General features: G+C 34.7%; 1 protein-coding gene across 1 annotated transcript in view; it reads left to right on the top strand.

Annotated features, from left to right (window-relative positions):
* LOC121385043 overlaps positions 1 to 20,475 on the top strand; it is a 142,567-nt gene that overhangs the window by 27,618 nt on the left and 94,474 nt on the right. The window contains exons 4-5 of the mRNA XM_041515578.1: positions 10,795 to 10,977; positions 13,887 to 13,937. Coding sequence (XP_041371512.1) covers positions 10,795 to 10,977; positions 13,887 to 13,937 — 234 coding nt within the window. The remainder of the gene's footprint in view (positions 1 to 10,794; positions 10,978 to 13,886; positions 13,938 to 20,475) is intronic.

Genomic DNA, 20,475 nt, shown 5'->3' with positions numbered 1-20,475 from the left:
CCAAATGGGCCTACTGCTGGGGATCGATCCCTAACCGACCGCACATCAAGCGAGTGCTTTACCATTGGGCTATATCGTGCCCTTATTATATAAACTTACATTGTAAGTAGGATAAAACAGTTGTGAAAATGTAATTCTAAAGTACAGAATATTAATTGACAAAAACCACTTTCAGTGGAGGTTGGAATATACATGTATAAGACCAGGTCTATCTGGTTACGTTAAAACAGAGTTAAAGTTTGTTCAGTTCAATGAACCCTTAGAGCATATTGATTAATTAATTTAATCATCAACCGCTAATGGATGGCAAACATTTGGTAATTCTCTAGAGGAAACCCGTTACATTTTTCTGTCAGCACTAGACAATATTTTATGTGCATGTTTTTCACAAAAAGGACAGCACAACAAGCCATGGTCTTTGATATACCTGTTGTATGGGTGGAGCACTATGTGGGATGAAGGAAGGAAGGAAATGTTTTATTTAATGACGCACTCAACACATTTTATTTACGGTTATATGGCGTCGGACATATGGTTAAGGACCACACAGATATTGAGAGAGGAAACCCGCTGTCACCACTTCATGGGCTACGCTTTTCGATTAGCAGCAAGGGATCTTTTATATACACCATTCCACAGACAGGATAGTACATACACCAGTTTTGAAGTACTGGCTGGAATGAGAAATAGCTCAATGGGTCCACCGACGGGGATCGATCCTAGACCGAATGTGGGATGAAGAAGAAAAAAAGCCCATTTAAAAATTGAAAAACAAAATGTTCTCTGTTTTCCCCCACCAACAAAGTTAAAGTTTGTTTTGTTTAACGACACCACTAGAGCACATTGATTAATTAATCACTGGCTATTGGATGACTGGTATACCAAAGGCTGTGGTATGTGCTATCCTGTCTGTGGGATGGTGCATGTAAAAGATTCCTAATGGAAGAATGTAATGTGTTTCCTCTTTATCACTGTGTCAAACTTACCATATGTTTGACATCCAATAGCCGATGATTAATAAATCAATGTGCTCTAGTGGTGTCATTAAACAAAAACAAACTTTATCCTCTCTCACTCTAAAGTGTCAAATGAAAACCATATCTTAGATACCAAGCTGCATCCTGGGCATGATGTAGCCTAGTGGTAAAGCATTTGCTTGATGCACGGTCGGTCTAGGATTGATCACCGTCGGTGGACCCATTGGGCTATTTCTCATTCCAATCAGTGCTCCACAACTGGCGAAACAAAGGTCATGGTATGTACTATCCTGTCTATGGGATGGTGCATATAAAAGATCCCTTGCTGCTAATTGAAAAGAGTAGCCCATGAAGTGGCGATTGCGGGTTTCCTCTCTCAATATCTGTGTGGTCCTTAACCATATGTCTGACGCCATATAACCGTAAATAAAATGTGTTGAGCGTGTCGTTAAATAAAACATTTCCTTCTTCTTAACATGGACACTAAATTAATAGCCATTATATGATGATAGTAATTAAACAACTATTCCTTACTTTGTAAACATGTTTTTGTTGTATAGCAGCAAAGTGTTTCGGAATCAATGAAAACCGTAAGTTAAATTATTAAACTGCCAAAAAAAGGTGAAAATCAATCAATGCGCTCTAATGGTATCATCAGAAACAAAACAAACTATAACATAGACACCAAATACCCATAATAATTAAACAACTATTCCATTCTTTGTAAACATGTTTGTGTGGTCTCACAGCAGCATAGCATTTCAAAATCAATGAAAACCGTAAGTTATTTAATTTGTTCCCTATTTCGGCTGTTTAATCATTTAAATCCCCTGTAGTTAAGCTGAGGATTACCACGAGGTCAAGCCTTTGAAGCAATTGTTTTGACCAGCAGATCGATGTACATGCTCCTACATGGTGTGCCGGTGAACTATTAAAGAGAGATCCCATGAAGGTTGTCCATCAAACATTTATGATCTCAAATTCACACACCTGGTTTTAATTTCTAAATAATACCACAGCCTAGTGGGCTGGCGTTGGTATTAATTACAGAAATAAATATTGCATGTGTCGGAAACACCTCTGTGTTTACTTCTTTGAATTGATTTGTGACTAGCTCTCTATAGAGTATAGACCTGTAAAATTCAGTGTATGGTTTGTATGCAAAATATGCATGGATTGTTTCATTTGATTTGTGACTATAGCTGTCTAGAATATACCTGTAAAATTCAGTGTATGGTTTGTATGCAAAATATGCATGGATTGTTTCATTTGATTTGTGACTATAGCTGTCTAGAATATACCTGTAAAATTCAGTGTAAGGTTTGTATGCAAAATATGCATGGATTGTTTCAATTGATTTGTGACTAGAAAATTCAGTGTACGGTTTGTATGCAAAATATGCATGGATTGTTTCAGTTGATTTTTGACTACAGCTGTCTAGAATAGACCTGTAAAATTCAGTGTAAGGTTTGTGTGCAAAATATGCATGGATTGTTTCAACTGATTTGTGACTAGAAAATTTAGTAAAAGGTTTGTATGCAAAATATGGATGGCTTGTTTGAATTGATTTGTAACTGTAGTACATGTATATATGCCTATAAAATTCATTGTAAGGTTTGTACTCAAAATATGAATGGATTGTTTGAATTGATTTGTAACTGTAGTATATATGCCTATAAAATTCATTGTAAGGTTTGTACTCAAAAATATGATTGGCTTCTTTGAACTGATTTGTAACAAGAATAGAGCTATAAAATTCAGCATAATTATTACGGGTTGTACACAAAATATATGGATGGATTTTTAAATTGCTTTTTAGCTGTAGTATACATCAGTGATAGAAATAAGCAGAATGTTTCACGGGTCCACCATACAAATACATCTAGAAATCAACTTGTCCGACAATATTTTCACTTGTCCAAATAAGCAGTTTGTTTTAATCAAGTACAACGACAATGTTTTTCATTGCTCAAAGGGAAACTTCTTTGAACAGTTTTACTTGTCCACTGGACAATCACCAGGGTTCATTTTGTTTGTCCAAGCAGATTTTCACTTGTCAGGACAAATGGACAAGTGCCTATTTTGAACACTGTATACATGTACATTGTACATGTATATGTCTATAAAATTATATTTACAATTTATATGCAACATATGGATGTATTGTTTCAATTGACTTGTCTAGAATAGACATATAAAATGTGGCATAAGGGTTGTACACAAAACATATGGTTGGAGTTTTAAAATTGTGTTTTGACTGTCTTTAAAATTTCAGTATATTCAAAATAAGGATGGATTTTTTTACCTATAAAATTCATTATACTCCACTTCCAGTCTCGTTGTCTTGGTTTCTTTTGTTAAAAGTGTAGGTGTATTCACCGATACCCCTACACTTTTCAGTCAGTTATACCCACACTTACTCGGTGTATCAGTGAATATCCCAACAGTTATGGTCGTGAGAACATCCTCGGCTTTGCCTTGGAGACCCCATGACCAAAACTGTAGGGATATTCACTGATACACTGTACACCTCATAAAGTGGGGGTATAACTATTACATATATAGTTTGTATACAGAATTTTTATAGATTGTTTGAATAGATTTTTGACTAGAGAAGGCCTATAAAATTCAGTGTAAGGTTTGTACTATATGCAAAATATGGATGGATTGTTTGAATTCATTTGTGACTAGAGTATGCATGCATTAATTTGCTTAAATAGATTTTTGGCTAGAGTTTGTAAGCAAACAATTATTTAAGCTGTTTGATTATAATGGAGTAGGCCTATACAATTCAGTTTAAAGTTTAAGAGTAAAATATTTATATAATGCAGCATTGTGCATGAATTGTTTATTATATATTGTAATAATTATATGTGTTCTCACTTAATTATTATTTATTTTTCTGTTTCTTTCTTTGTAAGCAAATGATTTGTAAAGATCTCTTTTATTTATTTAAATATAGATATCATTTTAATTAAACCAAATCTATAGAGAATATAATAAATGAGTTACACTGGTGTAGGAAGCAGGGTGAGTGGTAACAGGGCAAGAGGGCATGTGCCCCCACTTTTCTTGATTCAGCAGCAACAATGGTGTATACAAATGTATACTCGTGGAAAAAAGTTCCTGTGCACCAAATAATTGCATATAGAATATAATTTACTTGAAAGCTGGTCATAAAAGTTTCAGTAAATGAACATGTAACCACTCCCATCGATATTCTGCGGTGTCCTGTCAACTGCATGAACTATTCATGCTTTGTGACCACAAGTTGCTTTACTAGCATTCTTTGTCACGTGCTCCTGTCTGACGTCATTTTTCTTATCATTGGACTTTAAAACTATTGTATGGATTCTCATCACTCGGAAAAACTTTTTTGTTGATATCTGATCACCGTCAGTGTGATGCCATGCCTCCCAGAAAATGGACTCCTTCGAACGATGGGTATGATTGAGGTTAGAATGGCACAAACGCTGTTGCGATGTTCTCGACAGTTTAGGAGTACTAGGGATCTTCCATGTTTAGGGAGTCGACACGTGACACCACATCAGCAAATCGTGAGCATTAAGCGGGTGCACATATGGAAAATCATTTGGAAATGATACGTTTAACATCCTAATGCATCTCTAAGTTAAGGCCAATCAGTGGAAGAACTGAACGCAACCGATTAGGTGATAACAAAGTACGACCATGACCGTACATCAGTACGTTGTTCTGTTACATCGTCACCAAACATTGTGTAAACAGTACTTCAGGTTCAGAAGGCAGGAGAGGATCACCATACTTTTAACAGATAAATAATACATCTATATAAATTACAATATTTTTAAATTTTAAAAATATAAGTCCTACTGAAATTTGAATGATGCACAGGAACTTTTTTCCATGAGTATATATATATATGTGTGTATGTGTGTGTGTGTATGTGTGTGTGTGTGTGTGTGTGTGTGACCCCCTCCCCACTTTTTTGCACCTTTCTACACCACTGAGTTACCAGTTATTATTATGTTCATATGTCCTGAGTGAAAAATAATTTCACAAGAACTTGACAGTAACTGATATTGAGTGTATTATTCTTTTTATTATCCCAGTAATTTTTGTTGTCAAAACTGCTATTGGTATATGTTTTTTAGTGATGCATAAAAACTACATGTATGTAAACCACTGTTGTACAGGTATAGCAGGCAAGGCAGAAGCAAGTAGGTATGGTGGGGGGGGGGGGGGGGAGGGGGATAACTGAGATCGATGGCACAAAGCAAAGTTTCTAAGGGGTTCGGGGGTATGCTCCCCCATAAAATTTTAAAAACTAGATGTCCTGAAATGCAATTTCCTACATTCTACAAATAAAATTCATCTCTGCCTTAAGATTTACATGTACTACAAATAATATACTGATGGAAAGAAATAAGGGAACACATCGAATTGTAGACCAAAGTTAATTCACAACTAGCGTAGTAATGTCTGTATTTCATAACAAGTTGTAATGTGGGATTGAATGTCTGTAGTGTTGAATGTGCTGCCTATATGTTCTCAGTCAACGTCTAACAATATCAATTGATATTTGATGCAGTCATTGTTTCTTGTTGCTATCTGTGTGATCCTTTATTTCTTTCCATCAGTATATTTTTGATGTCTGTATAATACTGTATTGCACTATGACCTTTTTATAGTGATGCATAGAAGCTATGTAAACCATCATTGTTGTACTGTGTTGCTATAGAAAGCTGTTATAAACCATTACACAATACTCGAGGGGGTGTGACGTAATGGTATCTACGGTATTACAAAATGTTATGGGTAAGGGAAGTGAGTCATTGTTAAGAGTTACTTAACAATTTCAAAATGGTGCGGTTTTTAGTAGTCCCCTAATAGTCTCACTAGAGGGAGCTATGGGATTCATATTTGTCCTTCTGTCTGTCGTAAGGAATCATAAACTGTACATGTACAGTGCATTAATAGCCAGGAATCACCTACTGTATGAATAGCAAGGAATCATTTACTGTATATGTACAATGAGTAGCAAGGATTCATTTACTGTATATGTACAGTGAGTAGCAAGGAATCATTTACTGTATATGTACAGTGAGTAGCAAGGAATCATTTACTGTATATGTACAGTGAGTAGCAAGGAATCATTTACTGTACATATACAGCGAGTAGTCAGGAATCACCTACTGTACATGTACAGTGAGTATCTAGAAATCATTTACTGTACATGTACAGTGAGTAACATATACAGTAAGTAGCCAGAAATCATTTACTGTACATGTACAGCAAGTAGCATTTACAGCGAGTAGCCAGGAACCACATACTGTACATGTACAGCGAGTAGCCAGAAATCATTTACTGTACATGTACAGCAAGTAGCAGCGAGTATACAGCGAGTAGCCAGAAATCATTTACTGTACATGTACAGCGAGTAGCATATACAGTGAGTAGCCAGAAATCATTTACTGTACATGTACAGCGAGTAGCATATACAGCAAGTAGTCAGGAAGCACCTACTCTACATGACCAGCGAATAGCCATGCATCTCCTAATGTACATTAACAGTGAGTAACCAAGAATCATTTACTTGTCATGTATATATTAAGTAGAGTGGATAATTCTTTTGTTTGTACCCGCTCCCATTTTTGTTCCATTGAAATTAAGGTTTTGTTTATTTATCATGCCCATAGGACGGATTTTCGAAGTGGGGGGGGGGGGGGGGTGGGGGGGGCTAATTTTTATGGTTGTTCTATCGTCAGGTTTCTGTATTAGCATTATAAGACATTTTAAAGTCCCGAAATAAAAACTGGCGAAAAAGGGGGGGGGGGGCTGTTTATTTTTGTTTGTATATATTGTAAACTGTAACAGTATCTATGGTTACATTTAATATTCAGTATTCTTGTAGTTCAATAATAAATATTATAATTACTTGAGTAACTTCTTTGAAAGTTTTTAGTCACTTCAAATAACTAAGCAATAATTAACTGTTCCTTTTATTAAGTTTGCTTACAGTTAATATTTAGTACTATTGTAGTTCAATAAATATTACAATTACTTGAGTAACTTCTTTGAAAGTATTCAGTCACTTCAAATAACTAAGCAATCATTAACTGTTCATTTTATTGAAGTTACATATATTATGTAGCTCTAGCAATAGAAGGATTAACAAACATCCTAAAATGACAGTTATTATGAATTTTTTTATTAATTTCTTCGCATGCAATTCTCAAAAATTGGAGAAAACATATACATTTACTTTTAACATACTATATACTACTCTCTAAACAGAACTCTTGTTTATGCTGTTGTCATGGCTAAGCATTAATGTTAAATGAAAACATCGGTGACTGGGTGTTGTTTCTCAACATAAGTGTAAGAAACAAAATCGCCAAGGTGTACACAATAAAACAATCAATATATTTTCATGTAAAAGTGATGATTTGTGTGTGTTCAAGCTGAACTGTATCCTAGGCATCACAGTGTTGCCTACCAGTAACTGACTGAGTTAGAACAACTGTTGTCAGTCATTACATAGGTCAGATATACCACAGCTGGTAAGTACATACGCCCAAGTATTACATGTACTTAAATATAATATTATATATATATATAATGGCTTAATTAATGTTAATTTTTAAATTGTTAAAAGAATTATTTTTACAAAACTTTCTAAGTTGCAGTTTGTTTTCGTTTGTTATTAAATCAGTATAATTAATGTTATTTATTGTTTAATAAAAACATTAATAAAATGACAAAAATTCTGATTTTAAAAAGAAACATTGTTAAATTTTTTTTATCAAATGCTTTCTTTGTGGTGTACTTGTTCAGTCAATAAACTTAGTGTTTGTAGTTTGACTTATTTTTAAACCTTATGTTAAATTACTGGCAAACATTGTGTGAGGATATATTTAAACATATTCACACTTATTTCGTTTCCATAAAATGCTCATACATGTTTGGGGTGGGTTGGTTTGTTTGTTTGGGTTTGTGTTTGTTTGTTGTTGTTGGGTTTTTTTTTGTTGCGGGGGGGGGGGAGTAGGGGTGATGAGAAGATGCTATTCATTTAAAATTTTGTGTGGACATTAATATTACTCTTTCAAAATCTGCTGTTAATTTGTCTAAGACACACACATACACATCCCTCTCACTATCTCTCTCTCTCTCCTCTCTCTCTCTCTCTCTCTCTCTGTTTCTCTGTTTCTCTCTCTCTCTCTCTCTCTCTCTCTCTCTCTCTCTCTCTCTCTCTCTCTCTCTCTCTCTCTCTTTCACAAACATTCTCTCACACACACACACACTCTCTGTCTTTCTGTCTCTCTGACACACATGTATATGCACACTCTCCTTATATCTCTCTTTCCCTGTGACATACACACACACACCCCGCACACCCCACACACACACTTATAACATCACTGAAACAATAAAATAATAAAAAACCAGCAAAGATCAGATTTTATCGTTAATTACTTAGGCCAATGTTTAAGAATCTGTTGGGTGAAGGTTAACAAAGTATCTGTGCTTTGGTTTAAATCTGTTGAAATCTGTATCATTTGTAAAATATTATATATATATATATATATATATATATATATATATATATATATATATAAATTTGAAAACAATCTTAGATTTTACTTGTCACTCTGTATAGCTAAACACCACCATTTTTTGAAAACAATCTTAGAAACTTTTACGTTTTACATTTGTCCCTCAACACTACAAAAAAAGTTTGGAAACTACCCTATGTAAAACCACCATTTTCTTAAATTTTACATTTGTCCCTCAATACTAAAAAAAAAAGTTTGGAAACTATTTATAACCACGATTTTCTTAGATTTTACATTTGTCCCTCGACACTACAAAAAAAGTTTGGAAACTACCGTATCTAAAACCACCATTTTCTTAGATTTTACATTTGTCCCTCAACACTACAAAAAAAGTTTGGAAACTACCGTATCTAAAACCAACATTTTCTTAGATTTTACATTTGTCCCTCAATACTACAAAAAAAAGTTTGGAAACTATCTAAAACCACCATTTTCTTAGATTTTAAATTTGTCCCTCAATACTAAAAAAAAAAGTTTGGAAACTATCTAAAACCACCATTTTCTTAGATTTTACATTTGTCCCTCAATACTAAAAAAAAAAGTTTGGAAACTATCTAAAACCACCATTTTCTTTGGAAACTATCTCTAAAACCACCATTTTCTTAGATTTTACATTTGTCCCTCAATACTACAAAATTAAGTTTGGAAACTACCGTATCTAAAACCACCATTTTCTTAGATTTTACATTTGTCCCTCAATACTACAAAATTAAGTTTGGAAACTATTTATAACCACCATTTTCTTAGATTATTCTAAAACCACCATTTTCTTAGAATTTACATTTGTCCCTCAATATACAAAATTGTCCCACCATTTGTTATTTATATGCTTGTCCTTTGTACATGTATATACTAGAAAACAGTTTGGAAACTACTGTATCTTCTTCTTCGTTCTTCGTTGTATGCTCAGACAGGGACCCCAGTGCATGGCTCAAACAAAAGCTGCTGTATTCCGTAGGCTCTCCAAGGAGTTTCTCCTTCAGGGGTTCATCTGAAGGCCATACTGCTTTTCTCTGGTTCTGGTAGGTGGGACAGTGTTACAGGAAATGTTCCACAGTCATGGATGCTGTACCACATTGGCTGGTTCCACGGTTTCCCACTCGGAATTTGGTATACATGTGGTAGTTGAGTCTACAGTGGCCTATTCTCAGTCGCATCATTATCACCTGGTCTTCTCCTGAAAGTAGGGGCGAGATGTAGCCCAATGATAAAGCACTCGATCCCCGTCAGTGGGTCCATTGGGCTATTTTTCGCTCCAGCCAGTACACCACGACTGGTACATCAAAGGCTGTGGTATGTGCTATCCTGTCTATAGGATGGTGCATATAAAAGATCCCTTGCTGCTAATCGAAAAGAGAAGAGCCCATGAAGTAGCGACAGCGGGTTTCCTCTCTCAATATCTGTGTGGTCCTTAACCATATGTCTGACGCCATATAACTGTAAATAAAATGTGTTGAGTGCATTGTTAAATAAAACATTTCCTTCCTTCTCACGAAAGTTGGTAGTAACTGTCTCTGCTGTTATCATCTAAAAACACTATTTTCTTAGATTATACACTTGTCTCTCTGTATGTAGTAGAATAGTAGTTTTTTGGCATGAATCCTTTTGTAGATATTTTTTTCTGACATTAGTCTCAAGAAAATCAGTCCTTGGGGAGAACTTTAGCGAGCTGCAAAGATTGATTTTCTTAAGACAGTGTCAGAAAAACCACTTTTAAATAAAATCACTTGTTTATAGTGAACAAATAATTATAAATTATTTACTTCTGTATATTATAGCAGTATTATTAGTACACATTTGTTAGTCCCGTACCGAATGGATTTTTTTTTTTTTTTACAATGCCGTGAAAGATTTTGTATAAAGCTTTATCATGTACAAACCAAGTTTGATTTTCATGGTGATTTACTAATTTCTGACAGAGTTATGGTCCTTGAACTTAGAAGATATAAAAACTTGTTTTCCGGACTCTTTTTTTTTTTTTTTTTTTAGCAGTGCCTGAGTATATTGATCAGAAATTTTGTATAGCTTTATTGTGTTCTTTTTCAGATCAGGTTTAACTTCCAGGGCAATTTACCCATTTTTCATAGAGTTATTGCCCTTGAAGTTATGAGATACGAAAAAAATTTGAGCCTGGTAACTATAGGGCACATGTATTGCTTTAACTATAGTTTCGTAATGCTTCTTTTGTTTGCAATACAAAAACTCTTTGACTTTTCACTCAGCTTCTGTGCGAGATTTCCGTCACCGCCAGGTATTAGTCAATCCATCTTCGTACAGCCAAGACTTCCGCTACCGAGGCTATCCTGGTAATAGTTTCCTTAAGCCTCGCCTTCATCCAGGACAGCAAGTGATAGAAGCGCAGACAAATAGTTCAAATTCGAGAAAACCGCCTCTCTTTAATCCAGGTAATAATGGGAATATATTCTTTCGAAAAAAATTTATTGATACAATGTAAAAAAAACCCATGGTATTATAGAACAGTTAAGCAATAATAAAAAATTAAATAAAAAATATTTGTAAAAACAGGTCTCTAAGATAAAAAAAAGAAGAAGCTTAACACCTTAATAGTCTTATTCAACTTTATTCAAGTGGAGATAATTCTGCAGTGGAGGTTACGACTCGTTCGGTTAGGGTCGTATAGCATTGTTGTTGTGCTAGTACTAGGCAGGTATGAATAATAATGAAAATTAGAAACGAATTTTCTAAATATGGATTACACTCCAGGAAATGGTCAAATGATCAATTTCATGATGTGTAACCCATTTTGACCTTGCAAATACATTCCTTCAAAATATTTTCACTGATACAAAGTGTGGCATTATAGAACAATTAAACAGAAGCAAATCATTTTCAGAAAAACCTGGCCTGGTGCTTATAAAACATTTTGAGACTCTAATAGAGTCTGAGACGTGAATGTCATGGCAACGCCATACAAACTGTATGCATGTGATGTCATTGGAGATTGAGTCTGGACTCAATACGTTTTATAAGCACAGGCCCAGGTCTTTGAGGATTAAAAAACACTTGCTTAACCCATTAATGTGTTATAAGTATATACAAAAAACCCCACCTCTTCAACTGATGTTGCTGCTTGTTTATGAGTTAGGTAAAAAAAAAAAGGATTGAAATAACTCATTTTATTATGCATAACCTGATATGACCATATAAATTATATTCTAAATTTAATGCATGGCTTAAAAATACTCTTACAAATGTAGCTAGCTAGGTTATGCAACAGTAAAATGATAGGCAAATACAGCAATGAATCATTTGCTCGGTTTTTCAACGGCCTGAATACAGCATATATTAAAAGCAAGTACCAGTAAAATAATTTTGGAATGGTCAACACAATTAATTAGTCAAGATGATTCATATAATCTCTATAACTTTTTTAAAGGAACTAAGTGCTCTGTAAATATTTTCTTGCCTGTAATGCTGGTGAGTTAATTGGTTAAAACACTGGCATCAAATTATCATCAAAATTAAGTTGACTGTCAACTGACGTTCCATTTTTGGAATATATTTGACAAGGGTTGTTTTTTGTTTGTTTATTTAACACAGGGTTTTTACTAATAAGAACATGTACAGCATGAATTGTGATTATTGAAATTAATGTAGATGTCAAAACTAAAGTTCCAGAAATATTGTTTGATTGACTTGTAAATATACCCAGAAGAAAAATGTGATATAAACTTAACTATAATTAAACCAAAAAAAAGGTACAATGTATATAGTGAAACCTACTAATATTAAAGGCACATACTTACATGTAAAGTTGCAAAATGACCAAAAATATTTGTTCACTTTTCTTGTGAATTGTAAAGATTACATCTTGAATTACAGGCTCACGAAAAAATTACATCCAAATAATTTTGATTAGCCCAGTAGTAAAGCGCTCGCTTGATGTGCGGTCGGTTTGCTGTGGACTATTTTGAGTTTTTATTTCATGGCATGTTTTTTTGCCATAGATTATTTCTTAATTGCAGGTGTTGTTTAACTAGAATGTATGATAAAATTACTAATATCTTTAAAGGTGACCCAGCTTTCAATTTGATTGAAACCAGATCTGGGTAAAACCTTTGATATCTTGTCCAGATGACCTTCCATTGCAAAGAGTCGTTCGGCTTATGTGGCTATATAATTATACTGGCATGCATGGTTTTGCTAGTTAGTTTTGATAGAAGAGACAAATGATAGATTGTTTGGACATGCCGTAAAACTGGTTTTGGTTTCGTCTACTAATAAAAACCTAAGCTAAGAATGACCATGCAGTAAGCAGAGTTTTGCCTAGACATTTATCGGTGGTGGAAATAACATCAAAGTTTATTTTGTTTAGCAACACAACTAGAGCATATTGATTTATTAATCATCGACACTTGGATGTCATATATTTGGTAATGTTTACATATAATCTTAGAGAGGGAACCGGCTACATTTTTCCATTAAATGCAATTAAGAGATCTTTTACACACATCATCCCACAGACAGAATAGCACATACCATGGCCTTTGGTATACCAGTTGTGTTGCATTGGCTGGAATGGAAATAACATCAAAGACATGTTGGTGAGACACAGAATGTGAAATCCAAGACATTTTGTGAAGCATTCTCTGATTGGGTTTTCTCATCCCAACCAGAGCCCCACAACTGGTATTATCAAAAGGTCATATATCATATGTGCAGTTTCCTGTCCTGGACGGAGGAGCCGGCCAAGGCCAGCACCTGTGCCCATGACAGCCGTGTGCTACAAATACTTCTGAATGTGCATGTTAATCCCTATAACATGACATGACATGACATGACATATGTGCTGTCCTGTTTGTGGGAAAGTGCACATCAAACACCTCTTGCTGCTAATTATGGAAAAAATGTATCTGGTTTTCTCTAAAGACTACATGTATATGTCACACTAAGTTGTCCATGGTTAAATAATTAATGTGATCTTGTTGTGTTGTCAAACAAATCAAACGTTAACCGTTCTAAAAGACGTGATTTTAGTTAGAGTGGGTGGCCTTTGTATCCAGATTTGGTTATATCTATACTCAGTACTAGCTCTGGCACTCGCCAAATTCACCAACTGCAAATTTTAAAAACCACTGGCGAATTTTATTTTAATTTGGCGAAATAATTTCGTGTAATAATTGATATTTTGTTAATAAATAACTGTGTTTCAGCAATTTTTAAAACAGTGTAATAGACAATTTGGCGAAATTTTCTGGTAACCACAGCTAGCCGATTCTATACTGATATACGAAATGTACATGGAACAAACTGTTGTGGGTTTGATGGTTTATATTATGCTCCTGTTTTCAAGCTGAGTTTCAAGGGAGGCGGAGTGTTGCCAATGATTTTCATGACCATCAAGGTAGGATCAAATAACGTGTGATCTTTGTGTGTATATACATGTATACCGCTTTCCTAACATATATATATATACATATATATATTTATACTTAATTTTTTTATATAAACATTTTCCAATCACTAATGACATATTGACATTTTAAAAATGATATACCAGACCTCTACATTAACTTTTCTGTCTAGGAGCCTTTGGGATCGATTGCCGTCAGTGGGCCCATTGGGTTATTTCTCGCTCCAGCCAGTGCACCATGACTGGTACATCAAAGGTCGTGGTATGTGGTATCCTGTCTATGGAATGGTGCATATGATAGATCCCTTGCTGCTAATCAAAAAGAGTAGCCCATGAAGTGGCAACAGCGAGTGTCCTCCCACAATATCTGTGTGGTCCTTAAACATATGTCCGATGCCATATAACTGTAAATAAAATGTGTTGAGTGCGTCGTTAAATAAAACATTTCCTTTCTTCCTTCCTGTCTAGGAGCCAGATGGCACCTATACTTTTAGTTTTTTATATAGATGGTACAAAATGTTTGAGTTGCCAAATGCCAAAAATGGTTGCATATTCGACCAAATTGGTTGTACCCTAGAGGACTGTATAAAAAAAAATCACTAATGAGTATTAATTGAGTTTTCTTCTGCTTAAGGTATTATATTCTAATTATATATATACATATTCTTCTTCATATACATATTATTCTTTACTAATGAAGTATTAACTGACTACTTTGATTTTTGTTTCATATATATATATATATGATATATTATACAGGGTTTTATCCCCTATGTTTCTAGACTCCGATAATGGGCACCATTCCCCACCATTCTACAGAGGCTATGTCGTTTTTTATTCCCAATTTTGGAGTAAAACATTCCCAATCTGAATGTATAGCATTAGTTTTTTAATTCTAACTTGGCTTAGTAAGGTGTTTTTGAAATGAAACTGAAAATTCCCAATTTCTGATAAAACAACATTAAAATTCCCAATTTCAAAGCCATGGGTGTCAAGTCAAATTTTAGAAATAAAACCCTGTTATATAGTCACACCTGTATATAACAGCCTTTCATGGAACCTGGCAAAAGTGGTTGTAGTGGGCAGGTTGCTGTTATATACAGGTAAACAAACATAGACAGATGGACACCTGTTTTAATTAGCCAACATACATAAAAGTAACAACAGTCATTATTATATTGCCAACGGACATTACAGTATAAATATATGTATTGTTCACCTTTTGAATCTTTATTTGACATGTACATTTAAGTAACTCAGTTATTATTTAAAAGGACTATTCTGATTTTTCAGGCCTTAGCTATAGACAGACTTCTGTTTCTCCCTCCCCCCCCCCTCCCAAATAATAACATATCCTACTTTTTTTTCTGTTTTTTAAAACACTATCTATCTTAACATGTTTTAAATATAAAGCATTATGCAAATAAATACATTTGCAATGACCTTTGGCCAAATTATTTCAATTTTTTTTTGACCTTTGGAAAAAATAATCAATTTGTACAAAATTATTTTAAACAGAAATTGATACTCGAGATACTACAAAACATTATGATGACCAGGACCCCATTCCACGAAGCAATCTTAGTGTTAAGATCAACTTAAGTGCATAGAGTAGCTATGTGCTTACGGTAATCTTAGGGCTAAGATTGTTTCATGGAAGGAGGCCCATGCAGAGGCCTAATTCAAAAGCTCTCTTAGGCTCTGCTAGACAACAAAGCATCCTCTTTGCAAGTCTTTTAGCATTGCACTGCGATATCGCAAAGTTGCGAGAGTTTAGTGAATTAGGCCCCAGAAATGCATTGATTGTAGAGATATTCATGTTCTTAGCAAGCAAACGTAAGTAAATTGTAGTTTTAATAATGTAAAAATATATCTTTTGCCAAAAACATTTTGAAATACTTGTGTATAGCTTCCAACTCAGGAGAGTCCTGTTAAAGAAAAAGACCCTAGTTTTTAAACACTACAGCATGTTTTTCACTATTAGAGCCGTTTATTACCCATATGGGCAGTGAGATGTGGGTGAATATATTTTCTATCTTTATCTAGGGAAAGATAGCTTTTCTAGGAAAAGATAGAAGCTATCTCTCCCCGCTGACGTCATGACGTTAGTTTCGTGACGTCATCGGTTTCCTCGACTGTCAAGTCTCTCGTTGATGAGACATTTGATTTGTGTGCCTAAAGATAGCTTTTGATGTCATTGCTTTTCTTTCGTGATGTCATCAGTTTTCTCAGACTTTCACGTCATGTATATTATATAGTTTGTGTCATGTAGGAAGTTTAAAGTTTAAGTTTCTAAACTATTTACACTATTGGTAATAAATACAATAACCCACTCGATGCTCGGAATTACTCATTATCTGTCCTTCTGGAAATTAATGTTGTCAGTCACAAGCTTAAGCTAAAGCATTATGCAAATAAATACATTTGCAATGATCTTTGGCCAAATTATTTCAAAATTGGTTTGACCTTCGAAAAAAACAAATAATCGGGACAAATAATCTGTAATTCCTCGTAAATCATAAGTTATTGTCTATTTATGATCACTGAAATCAAACATTACTTATATTTTATTGTTTAGATGATCTATTTCAGTACAACCAAAGTCATTCTGGTATTTCTAATACCACAAAATGCATTTTTCATATTTTTAAAAACACACGTGCGTCTGAGAAGTAACAGTTATGGAGTCGAGTTTTAATCTATTTTTAATGACATTTCATCATTTTAACTTCACAGACTCTTGTTTCACTCTTGTGTAATGTTATTCAAATGTGTTACATTTTTGTAACTTAACCAAACTTAGTGTCCATTTTTACGGGTTGAAACTAGGATCTGCGCCTTTAAGGGAAATAGTAAACTGATTTTTGTGTTTCAATATGTGGTATTGGTACACGCGTAATACTACTGTATGTAGTTTGTGTTATGCAATGGTTGAATTAACAAACATCATTGATTGTTGCCACAACCTGCTGACATAACCTCATGGGTATTGGCTAACTGCCACCTTGGATAACAGTGCTGTGTCATTTAGGTCTAAATGACCCACCATACTTCGAAAAAGAAAAGAAAAAAAGAAAAAAAAAGTCAGATCAAACAATGGTTTCAAGACAGTTTAGTTACCTTCATATAAGTACTGAGGGCTGAAGTTGATAGAATGCCTAGCATAAGCTAAAAAAAAGGAAAGGAATGTTTGATTAACGAAACCTCAGCACATTTTTAATTATAGCTATTTGCAGAGCTGGTGTTGTTTGTGGTTAAGACATCGGACATAAGGCTGGTAGGTACAGGGTTCACAGCCCAGTACCGACTCCCACCCAGAGCGAGTTTTAATGACTCAATGGGTAGGTGGGGGTGGGACGTAGCCCAGTGGTAAGGCACTTGCTTGATGCACGGTTGGTCTGGGATCGATCCCCGTCAGTGGGCCCATTGGGCTATATCTCACTCCAGCCAGTGCACCACGACTGGTACATTAAAGGCCATGGTATGTGCTATCCTGTCTATGGGATGGTGCATATAAAATTGAAAAAAGTAGCCCATGAAGTGGCGACAGCGTTTCCTCTCTCAATATCTGTGTGATCCTTAACCATAAGTCCGACGCCATATAACCATAAATAAGATGTGTTGAGTGCGTCGCTAAATAAACCATGTCCTTCAGTGGCTAGGTGTAAGGCCACTACACCCTCTTCTCTCTCACTAACCACTAACAACTAACCCGCTGTCCTGGACAGACAGTCCAGATAGCTGAGGTGTGTGTCCAGGACAGTGTACTTGAACCTTAGTTGGTTATAAGTGCAAAAATAAGTTGAAATGAAATTAAATCATTCCCCTGATGTATATTTGTTTATTTAAGTCGAGATCTACTGTTGCATGCAATAAGTAGGTCTTGTGAGTCCGTGTGTGGGATAATATACAGACCTGACAAACATGTTAAATCTTGAGATTAACTACAGTGAAACCCCTCTAAACCGGACACCCTTGGGACCAAGTAAAAAATCTAGTTTTAAGAGGTATCCTGTTTAGAGAGGTTCTCTTCTGCACAGATATTTAAAAAGGGACCATGAAAAATGTCCGGTTTTGAGGGAATTCCCGTTTACCAAGGGTCCGGTCTTGAGAAGTTTCACTGTATTTCAAACTGCATGATGACCCTAGTTTACGAGACATTTATCTTTGTTTGAATAAAATTAATTTTTAATTACTAGAGAACAACAACCATACAGAAACACCATTGATTTATGTAATTAAAACGTTGTAACCATGCACATGTAAGTAATGTGGATTTTACTTGTAACAAAGTGTAATTAAAAATTATTATACGAGCTATTGTGTCGTACTGATTTTACAAAAAATGAGTGTTAGGATTTTTGTATTGCCCGAGCGAGAGCAATGATTATACATGAATCCTAGCTGACACAAGTTTCGTAAAATTAGTATAACCCACACGTGTGTGTAATAATTTCTTTATTTTATATCCATATTATTATTGTTATTTTCTTATGAATAAGAATTAAGGGCCGATGTTATGACATTGCTTATTACCATAGGCACTTGATGACAGGATAATTTTATTATTCTCAATATACTCTTTTTTTACTTATTATACACAAAAACTTACAGGCGATTCAAATTGAATATAACGCCATCCCATTGGTCCAGCCATAGCAATGGGAGTTTGTTCAAATCCTCGATAAATGTAAAAATTACGTCGTCAGGGAACGTCATATCTGATGACGTCATTTTATATTGGTAATTTGTCTTATTCAGCGTTATTGTTTTTAACCCCCAAAAATAATTCAAAATAAAATATGACCTTTTAGTCTTATTATTAGTAAGTATGTTTCAAATTTAATTATAAGTATTGTCTGTTATTTTTTTACATTCATCTGGGTATATATAAAAAAAATCATCCGTAAACCCTGATGAACATAAACAAAATAACAGACAATCCTTAAATATATTTTTAAAAAGTAAATTTTAACTTACAGGAAAAAACTGAATGCTTTTAAATATATGTGCATTTCTTTTGTTGCACAGTATATAATACGGGTCAACAGCTTTAACAATGGCTGTCATCTCTGCATGGGAGAATCTGTTAAACTGCTATAACCTTCGAACAACACCAGCCATGCCTATAGATTTCTGTATTCTCAAACAGTCCACCCTCCACTGGTCACATTCAGTCAGTATATACACTACATTTTACTTGTGTGGACAACGTGCTATCAATATTTAGAAAGAATTTCCAAATAGCAGAAATTATAATGACCAGTTGTTTAGAATATAGACCCACCTGAATATGACTCCCAACTTCTTTTGAATTAATTAAGTTATTCGAGATTATCAAAAGAACTGATTAATATGTTCTGTTGTATGTTAGAAGTTGTTAAATAGTAATCAAGCGGTAGTTTTATAAAGTTATTCTTTTAAATATGTTATTCTTATGAATAATTCTCTATTAATGAAAGGGGCCAGTGGTAAAGCATTCACTTGATGCGCGGTCGGTCTAGGATCGATCCCCATTGATGGACCCATTGGGCTATTTCTCGTTCCAGCCAGTGCTCCACAACTGGTGTAACAAAGGCCATGGTATGTACTATCCTGTCTGTGGGATAGTGCATATAAAAGATCCCTTGCTGCTAATCAAAAAGAGTAGCTCATGAAGTGGCGACAGCAGGTTTCCTCTCTCAATATCTGTGATGTACTTAACCATATGTCTGACGCCATATAACTGTAAATAAAATGTGTTGAGTACGTCGTTAAATAAAACATTTCCTTCCTTCCTTCATACAACTCAATTGCAGTCATGTACAACTCCTATACAACAGTAGTTTTAGCTGATTAAAAAAACTAAATCTGGTCCTAATATTTGTTGCTAGTCTAGCACTAGTTACAACTCTACCTAACTTCCAGTTGTCCAACTGTCATATGTGTTGATAGTATAGGAACCTGATTTGTCTTAGACACATATGACTACATATTTGGCTGGATTTACAAAACCTGTAAAAATCTGGTCCTAATATTTGTTGCTAGTCTAGCACTAGTTACAACTCTACCTAACTTTCAATTGTCCAACTGTCATATGTGTTGATAGTATTGGAACCTGTTTTGTCTCAGACACATATAACTACATACTGGGTCAGATTTACAAAACCTGTAAAAATCTGGTCCTAATATCTGTTGCTAGTCTAGCACTAGTTACAACTCTACCTAACTCCCAGTTGTCAAACTGTCATATGTGTTGATAGTATTGGAGCCTGTTTTGTCTTAGACACATATAACTATATACTGGGTCGGATTTACAAAACCTGTAAAAATCTGGTCCTAATATTTGTTGCTAGTCTAGCACTAGTTACAACTCTACCTAACTCCCAGTTGTCCAACTGTCATATGTGTTGATAGTATTGGAACCTGATTTGTCTTACACACATATAACTACATATTTGGCTGGATTTACAAAACCTGTAAAAATCTGGTCATAATATTTGTTGCTAGTCTAGCACTAGTTACAACTCTACCTAACTCCCAGTTGTCC

This window comes from Gigantopelta aegis, chromosome 11, assembly GCF_016097555.1.
Source record: "Gigantopelta aegis isolate Gae_Host chromosome 11, Gae_host_genome, whole genome shotgun sequence".
Classification (NCBI taxonomy): Eukaryota; Metazoa; Mollusca; class Gastropoda; order Neomphalida; family Peltospiridae; genus Gigantopelta; species Gigantopelta aegis.
Note: the sequence above shows the minus strand (reverse complement) of the source record. Positions and strands in the feature narration are given on the sequence as shown.